General features: G+C 33.9%; 1 protein-coding gene across 24 annotated transcripts in view; it reads right to left on the reverse strand.

Annotated features, from left to right (window-relative positions):
- Positions 1-10,000, reverse strand: part of Cda5 (Chitin deacetylase-like 5) — a 219,908-nt gene that overhangs the window by 24,024 nt on the left and 185,884 nt on the right. For 21 of the 24 annotated variants that reach the window (XM_068375348.1, XM_068375349.1, XM_068375356.1 and 18 more), the window contains exons 3-9: positions 8,228-8,426; positions 7,748-7,900; positions 7,075-7,138; positions 6,523-6,639; positions 4,254-4,318; positions 1,572-3,116; positions 744-889 (exon numbers count right to left, since the gene is read on the reverse strand). In XM_068375348.1, the coding sequence (XP_068231449.1) occupies positions 744-889; positions 1,572-3,116; positions 4,254-4,318; positions 6,523-6,639; positions 7,075-7,138; positions 7,748-7,900; positions 8,228-8,426 (2,289 nt within the window). The remainder of the gene's footprint in view (positions 1-743; positions 890-1,571; positions 3,117-4,253; positions 4,319-6,522; positions 6,640-7,074; positions 7,139-7,747; positions 7,901-8,227; positions 8,427-10,000) is intronic. The other 3 variants (XM_068375370.1, XM_068375351.1, XM_068375369.1) reach the window with 2 other exon arrangements.

A 10,000-nucleotide genomic window follows, 5' to 3' on the forward strand; every position in this document is an offset into this window, starting at 1 on the left:
TACCCTTCATATATATATATATATATATATATATATATATATACAGTAAATATATATATATATATATACATACATATATATATATATACACATACATATATATATATACAGTATATATATATATATATATATATATATATATATATATATATATATACATATATATAATACATATATATATATATATATATATATATATATATATATATATATATATATATATATATATATATATGATAAACAGATTATATGAATACATGTATATGCAATCTATACTGTTTAAGAGGTTCTTATATGTATATTCTTACCCTTCATATATATATATATATATATATATATATATATATATATATATGTATATATATATATATATATATATACAGTATATATATACATATATATATAATAAACAGATTATATGTATACATATTTATGCAATCTATATTGTTTATGAGGTTCTTATATGTATATTGTTACCCTTCATTATTATTTTCCTAACTTTAAATCATCGTGACAACGGGAAAAAACAAATAGCAAACACCATATATCGAAAAATTTGTGGAAATTTCAGTTACATATATTCAAACAAACACCAATATAAAACCATTCAATAAATCATATACTGTATCTCATCTGATACTGATCCTTTACAGACAACACACATTTTCCAAAAACCAGAACGGTTCTTTCAATACGTTAGGGTATTCAAGTTCACATTGTTTGCAATTTACTAAACAACTTACCATAGAGCAGATCATCATAATAGTAATAATCATCATCTGTTAAGTTGAAATCACTGTAGAATGTATCCTCAAAAATAGGAGCCCGTGTGGGGGCAGGGCGAGACACAGGTCGGGAAGTCACACCAGCGGTAAAACTAGTTTGTGGTCTGAAATGCATTACGGAAATCGATATATAAACCATATCCAACCACACCTTTCAAAGAAGTGGACATCTAGATGTCTAAACACACACTACAAAAAAACTAGTCACCTCTAATTCTTACTATTTTACACTAAATGCAATGAATGTAATGATATTATTAGTGTTTGGTTGCTATGTTATCATACCTTGGACTAGGAACAACGTATATATTTTATTTTCTACATTTTAGCCAAAATACCATCACCTATTTCATGCTTCCCAACACTGCTCGAATTTATAATTTTGACGCATGCAGCATATAATCTATATGTATATTTTAAACCCATTAATATCAGTAAATGAAGCTAAAATGTTTCTCTAATGGTAAATTAAAAGTTAGTTTATATCCGTACACACCTGTTTAGTGTTGCCCCCTGTAGCATGTAAAATTCATCAAAGCAAAGGAGAGAAATTAAATCGTTTATATGGAAGATAAAATTGAATAGCTATAAATGTCAGGAAATTTAAATGAACTTTATAATGTACACGAGACAGGAACCTCAAGAAACTACAAATTGATATACAAAAATACTCAAAGAAACACTAAAGTTTAACGTAGTACTGCGTGAAACATGAATATTTGAAACTGGGCAGCTATAAAGCATTCTACATTGATGAATATATTGAGCAGCAGTGCTACAGGGTACCTGGATGGTTGATGATTGTCCTGGGATAGGGTTGAAGAAGGGGATTTTGAGTCTAAGGTCAGGGAATTGCTTGCAGACAGTTTGGAAAGCTCAGGGTGACGAGCTGTACCAGGAATTTGCGGAGGCAAAAGGGAGGACTTTAGCTCACCAGAGGCTTTTGATGAGCCGGTTTTTTCAAATGATGGAAAAGTAGATCGAACATTGGAAAAAGGTGGGAATGTTGATGGTGCCGGAGTCTGGGGAGCAGCCGTAGGTTTAGCATGTGTGGATTGTCTGTGAGGTTTCCTTGTGATGGAATTAAACGAAGGATTTTGTGCTACTGTAGTGGTCAAGATTGGATGATTACTGACCTCTGGAGTGAAAGAATAATCTACTGTAGTAATAGGAGTTCTAGATGTAGTAGGAGAAAATTTAGGCACGGGGGTTGGAAATGAAGGGCTCACTTCTGGTACAGGAGGAGAATTGGTAGTTTGAGGAACTGGAGGAGAAGATGGAGAAGGTGGGGGAGTTAGAGGAGATGGATGACTCTCAAACTGAGCTTCGGAGAAATGATTTGCAATGGGGAACTGGGAATGATGAGGGAATTCTGGCTCAATGTGGGTGTTTAAATGGGGTGGGAAACTATGAACTGAATTTTGTTGATGGTGATGTGAAGGATGAGGTGGTCTTAGGGGAGAAGAGGAATGATCAAGTGGCGGGTCTCTTAATGGAGGCTGGGGTGAGGTATGAGAAAGAGCCTCTTCAATCACAAAAGGTTCAACAGGAGTTCCCCTGGGTGGGAATCTAGGATGTGATAAGTGTATTGCGAATGGGTCATTTTGAGGTCTAGGGACAAAGTTGCTCGGAGGTACCCTTTGTGGAAAACCATGTACCTGATTATGAGGCCTATTAGAAAAGTGACTGACCTGTATATTCTGATTAAAAGGGTTAAAGTCAGGTCTAGGTGTAGCATTAGGTGGATGCCTTGGAGGAAAGACGTGTTGTTGAGAAGGATGTTGTCCAATAGGCTTATGATTTAAGGTAAATGGTCTAGTGTCTAGATCATCGCCAAAATGAGTGAAGGTCTGGAAATTCCCAAAAGGATTAGCAGGTGAAGACTGATGTGGATACTGTGAGTGAAAATTATTAGAATACGGATTGGGTGGAAATCTGGAAAACTGTTGAGTCTGGAAATGATTTGGTGGAAATCCCTGGTTAAAGATATTATTTTTTGGTCGAGACTGTCTGCGAGAAATTCCTTGGTCAGGTCTAGGATTGGGGACTCGAAGTTTGGGGATCCTGGAGGATGCTGGTCCAGCTCCAAACAACTTTGGCTGATGCTGTTGGCGACGGGATGGCAAGTGTGGCTGTGCCTCCTGGCCAATTCGAGATGTAGCAGCAGAAACAAATGTAGGTCCGAAGTCAAAGTCTAGTGTTGAGTCGTTGCGTTGAGTCACGTCTCCCCCACTTCTATAGAACTGGGCAAGGGAGGTCTCTCGAACTGGTCTCGCTTTCTCCTCCAGAGACTGCAGGTCTCCATGTCCAAGAGACTGCAGTTTCCACCACCTTTCACACAAATAGCTTATCAGGTTTGCAATCCATAAAAGCTTCCTAGCCCGACAACATATCTGATTTAATGTTAAATAGCATGTTCTCTTTAACTAACAGCAATTAAAAAGGCTACACAACGTCTTTCAGAAAGTAGCAAAATACACGAAGCTAAAGAAACAATGATCTGGGCTAAGATCTCCTTCAAATGTGTATGAAGAATATATAGCTTATATTCTCAAGCTAATATTTCTATTTGATAGTCATAGTCTCGTATAAACGAATGAACAACTGATAATGCATTGCAATTATGAGTTTATAAAATTTACTTGTCAATGACCTTACCTTTTATATATAATAAGAGAAGATGTTAATACTAAAAAAAAAAGTTTTCAGTAGATGAATATTACAATTCTGTTCTTAGACTTTAAATAATAATATATATAAATTCACATCATTCAAAAAGAAGAGACTTGCTATACCAAAAATTTCTATCAAGTTCACTTTGATGTTATGGATAATTCTAAATTATGGCTTGGGAACGAGAATAAGCTAATAACCCAATAGATATTTGAGTCGATGTCCGGAAGTCATCATCATCGTCAAAAAAAATGTTATTGAATTAGTGTCACATGAAGAAAAGAAATTATTTGCAAACTGCAATCAAAGAAATGGACGATAGTTATTCTTGGCTACTTCATGCATTAGGAAACAAGCATTCATATATTGATGCAAATCAGTAAAGATATCCTTAATCTTATTTAGAATATAATATTATTTATGTGCAGAATAGCTTTCTTATAATACCTTACTAGGTGGGGAAAATATTCAGATATTCTTATTGAAAATATCCTTGTTAATGCAACGCTTACTGAGGATCTTTAGAGAAGAAGTAACCCACCACCAAGAAGTAAACACTTCTACAAAGCACTAGTAGTTTCAATCTGGTAAAGGTAACCAATTTAATAATTAATATTATGTGCAAAACTGAATATTTAAGTCTTATAGCAATTCAAGAACATTGGGCAAACCAAATTTAAGTAAGCCACCAGCTTCAGCCTTTACTGAAATAAGTTATCTGTGGAAGACATCAAGTAAAAGAGAAGAAATTAGATTTTCATAGAATTAAGCAAACTGTGACTGAATGGAACTTACGGGAAAACGGGTGGTCTGATGGTCGTGGGATGTACATTGATTGGTCGACTGCTGGATTCTTGTACCTGGAAGGAAAACATGCTTAAAACTACTACTACTAATATATATATATATATATATATATATATATATATATATATATATATATATATATATATATATATGTGTGTGTGTGTAAATATGCATAAAACTCATTGGAAAATGTGATGCTTAGATTCAATAAACAACAAGGTAAAAGCAAAATGCTGAATGAATCGTGACTTTTAGGTGTTGTCCTAGAGACAAAACTAGTCAGAATTTACTCAGCATCTTCACACACACACACACACATATATATATATATATATATATATATATATATATATATATATATATATATATATATATATATATATATATATATATATATATATATATAATATATATATATGTGTGTATGTTTCTGTGTTTTTCAGATAAATTGATGAGGATGTATTTATTTTCAATTATATATGTCATGCTAGTTGAAGGCAGTAAATAAATTTAATTTTCTTATCGTCATATATATCCTGCTCCAAAATAGATTAAAGGCTTAAATTGAATTTCAACGTTAACATGAGAATGATTTGGATATGATTAAACCCTTTTATGTGTTGAAAGTCCTGCTATTAACTTCATAAAAATTTTAACATATTAAATAACATGCCATGTACAGTTACAGAAGAATGACTGCCTGGATACATTAAGGCTAAAGGTTAAAGATGTCTGGTTTCAATTCCAGTTTCATCAGAATAGATTGACCTATTGAGAAGTATCATTTCACTTTATTGCATTTTGTAAAGCACTAACATATAAGTCAGTTATCAATAGTATTAAAGTATTGAGGATTAACTGGTTAGTGAAAAATCCAATCTAAATAAAATTTCTATCTTTTACGTCTCTCATAAAATACAACATACCACATGCAAAGTACATACCAAAAGGTTGAGTTAACTGATAACTCGTTATGGCCAACAACATTACCTTTATACTTCCTTTTTTTTAAGAAGATTAGTCACATTCATATATACTACTTAGACTTTATATTTAACGAAAAACTCTGAGAATAAAAGACCTACAGTATTTTTATGATAAAATTTTGGTGAGGTTTATATAATAGAGAAAGATTTATATATATATATATATATATATATATATATATATATATATATATATATATATATATATATATGGCATTTTCTTTTTGGATTATTTCCTTACAAGAACAAAGTAAATCCATAAGTGATGATTTTGATTAACCATATGATAATCATGTCCACTATTAAAAGAGAACCAGTGAACCAATATGAACGCGACAAATTCTCTTTGCATAGATCAACGAAGGAAAACCAATCCGGCATTATTTAATTAGAATAGCCTTGGATCAAAACTTTCCTGGGGTTGTTTATTGAGTTTTGTTAGAGAATTATTAAGAGATTAGATTTTGCCCAATTTCAAGTAATCATTATAGATAATTTTCTCTTTTAAGCATGCTGGAATTGGTTGGCATTAGTGCATAACTGTAATCTTAGAGAGGCTTTTTTCTTTTTATACGATAGTTTAACAAAATAATTAGGGATTTAGAAATTTTATTTTATAGGAGAAAAGAATGTGACACTCACGAGTTCCAGCCAAATTCTGTTACACCATTTAAAATACAGCAGCTCTTAGCGCTAGAAATTTTGGGTTAATACTGACTTCAGATCTAATAAATTTCTTCCACAAAACTTTACATTATATCCTTGATTAGTTTTAATGTAATTTTGTTTTGACTAAAGGACTTTTATTTCATTCATAGTCATCCAAATAAGAAGCCAAACTGCATGTCAACATTACAATGGATTTTTCTCACGTAACTAGAAGATCTACACTATATGTTCAAAATCTGTTCTATAAATACAGCGAAAGTGGAATTTACATGATGACCAATACAATGCTTTAGACTGCTAAGAGGGGAAGTAAACTTTGGCTAATCATAAACATACGCTAGGTTACTATGACTGAGTAATCAATCGCAGAATTGCTGAATATGACATTCATGATATTGAAGTTGACCTAAATTTGTTATTATGGTAAAGCTGAAGTGTCATCAGCAAATTTATTGAAGGGCACTTTACGAAAAAGGCTCATCGGATATGTTCTCGTTACAGCTACAGCTGTGCGTATGAGAATGTTAAAAATCTGGGGATGTTAAAGTTTTCCAAGAAACACGAAAACGTGTCTCTCCAGGACCACTTCAGGTTGTACTCACATCTGTATCGGAGAAGAAGGACTGTTGAGGGAAGCGGGTGAGGGATTGCTGGGGATCTGACTCTTGCCTCAAGAATTTGGGTTGTCTGTTCTTGTCGCTGCCATCAAACACCGAAAACTGACAAGACATTTGGGTGTAAATATATGTTCCATGTATTTGTTCCATGGATCTACAAATCAGGTATGAGATAAAAAGAAAATTGGATAGTGCAAACGTTAGGAGAAAGAGGAGTGCCTCCAATATATGTTTACACCTATTTTTCTTTCAAAGTTCAGAGCTCCAAAGTCTAAGATCTCAAATAATGCTACATTCTAAGTTCAAAGTACAAGAGGAAGGTGAGTTACAAACTACTCCCGTTACATAGAATACAATGTTTCTACGTGTGCGGTAAAATATGGAATAGAAAACTCACAACTACTAATGCTACAGGAGGTAAAACAATTGCAAAATCAAACAAGTTTAGTAAGTTAGAAGCTACGTTTTAATAACTGAAAAAATCTAATGGTTCATTATAGCTAATCATACACAGTAACAAAGTTACTTATAACTCACTGATTGAGCGTCTCGAAGGATTTGGGAGGTTGATGGAGAGTTTTGGAATCGAACGTCGAAACTGCTGAAAAATCAAAAAACGCTAATTAGCAAAAAAAAAATGTGACAGAATAATAGGTAACTTAAAGACAGAATGAATAAATATATACATTAATACATAGATAAATAGATAGAGAATCCAAACCCCTTCGAGTTAATTAGCAGGTAACTCTCAGTAAATTAGAGTTCTTCTCTCTACTTTTCTCTCTGAGCAAGTGCTAATTTCGTGTCTTGTTCATTAGCGCAACACAAACTCCTAACTGAATAATAAAATCTGAGAGCTTACTGAATATCTATGAAATATGAAAGATTTCGCTTATCTCGAATAATAAATTTTATTGTATAAAGATGATGAGGCTAGTATATGCATACACGTGCATATGTCACGATTCTATTTTATACTACTACTAGTAAAATTGAGCTAATTCGATGGAAATTCTTCAATTTAGTCGTTGCTTTTATTTTCCAAATAATATTACAAATCTGTTTCTCTATCTTTCCTTTTCAAATGCTAATAACGGACTTCTATAAACTCATCAACTAGTTATTAATCTTTACAGTATTTTCATGCTGTTCTCATTTGGTTCTATGCGTCATTTCCGACAATCAACATTCAGCCATTTTGCTCGCTTACCCTACAGATGGAGTCAGTGGTTCGGTTGCTGCTCGTACAGAGTTGGTATTTTGAGTTCGAGGGTCGGTGATGCGAACTGTAGAAACGCCAGATCCGGCGGAGGACAAATTGCATACAACATTGCGAGGCCAATCACAGGTCTGCAATTCGTGGCTGCAAAAGAAATAAGGATTTAAGCCTCAAAATCAATTTGTTTTTTTAAATTATCTTAGAAGTAAATTGATAAAAAATTATGTGTACTTTTAAAAGGAAGTGTATTGAAAATGTCACTAAAATTAACTGCCAAAATGGTGTGCAATTTGGTTTTATCTATACTGCTTCGTTTTCGAATTTGACAAAGGTAAATGAGCTACGCTGGTTATCAAATAATTACACACAATGTAAACGTCACTTACGTTCATATTATTACTGGCCCAAGTACAAAATGATAGTAGCCAATATACTATTCAACACTAATTAGATTTGATGCTTCTTTCTCACCTGTAGACAAGACCTCCTGTACAGGACTCCTGAAGGGCACCTCCGAAGACACAGACGTAGTACTGAGTACAGTCAGATGGATGCGGGTAGTACCCGAAGTCTTCTGGACAGTTGAAGTTTGCAACTTCGGACTTTCCCGCTGGGACTCTTTGCCGTCTGCTTCCACCATTGATTGAGCGTTGTTGGCACGCTGCAAGTCCTGCCAGAGATAGAAAGAGAAACATTAGAAAGGAAAGTAGAAGAAAGGCCAAAACAAAAATGTAATAATAATAAATTTCATACTCTCCAAGTCACCTTGAATTTTGTCAGCAGGAAGTTACCTGTAATTAAGGATCCCAATCGTTTGGAAGGGTTCTATTTTGGATAATTTATCACGTCTTAGCCGTTTATATTGTAAGAGCAACTTGATGTGTAGTTCGCGGAAGATGGTTATATCCATTTAGGCAATACTACATCGATATTATTTAACTTTTACAGAATGATTTAACACTTTCAGTATTTTAATTACAAATTGCGATCATACACAAATACACAGAGATATACACATAGGTATGAATACATTTATGCATATACTTATTTTATCTAAATATCATTCTTTTATAAGGGTGTCCAATTATATCATGGTGCTCACACATATGAGAACAAATACGTGTACAAATGAATATATATTCGGGTAACGTACCAGTTTACGCAAATTCTGCCACTCGTGGTGTCAGTTAGCTGCCTGAAACCTAGTTTTATAATAATGATTGTATTCTTGTTACATTAATGACTCCTGCCGAGACTGATACCGGACACTCCTTCCGCCACTGATATTTCCTCTCCATCTAGGCATAAGCATTTAGGAAAATATAATCTTGACTGACAAATTCTGTTATATTGCTCACAAGAGATAGAAGCAACATACTGGATTCTTTACATTATCAACTCTCAAATTCAGATCCACGAAAACAACTTTCTTTTGAAAAGATTATCTGACCTATTGTCAAATTAACTGAGACACAGTTGCTTTATTAGCATCCGGTTGTTTTCTAAATTTAATTTAGCATGTTAGGAAATGTAGCTAACATCTCCCTTATATAACAAAGAGCAAGTTTACAACCACATATACTGTATATATTTCTTTCCGGTAACGCTCCCATCCTTCAGGTAGGGGGAGAGTGAGAGGAGGTGGGAAAGGTTCGATCTTTGTCTGTGCGTGTGTGTGCAGATCTGTCTAAACATTTTGTCATCATTTTGACAGGATGCGTACACTAGTTACATAATGATAGATAATGGTACCGAATAAACTAAGGCTCAGACTGAAGATTTATAAGACAAATATCAGGCCCGCACTGTTATATAGGACAGATACTTGTTCACGCAAGAAGAAAGAGGAGGGACTTTTGGAGAGAACCAAGATGAGTATGGAGAGATGGGTTGTCGGAATGTCAGTACTGGAAAGGAAAGAGAGTCAAAATATAGGAAGAATGTGTAGTGTATTTAATGTAAAAGTTGTGGCTAGGGAAGCTCGCCTGAGATATTATGATCACGTAACAAGAAAGGAAAAGGTAGAACCAATCAAGAAAGTTAAGAACATAACAGTAATTGGGAGGAGTGTGGGGCGTCGAGGGATTAGATGAATGGATACGGTGATGAGAGACATGGGTGGGCTGGTACAGAGGCAACAAGATGCAAGGAATAGAAATAGATGGAGAAAGTTGACTCGAGCGGACTTCTCTTCTATGCAGTGGTACTAATAAGGTCTAAAGAAGAACAAGAGATACATACATA

The sequence above is a fragment of the Palaemon carinicauda genome, chromosome 6 (assembly GCF_036898095.1).
Source record: "Palaemon carinicauda isolate YSFRI2023 chromosome 6, ASM3689809v2, whole genome shotgun sequence".
Taxonomy (NCBI): domain Eukaryota; kingdom Metazoa; phylum Arthropoda; class Malacostraca; order Decapoda; family Palaemonidae; genus Palaemon; species Palaemon carinicauda.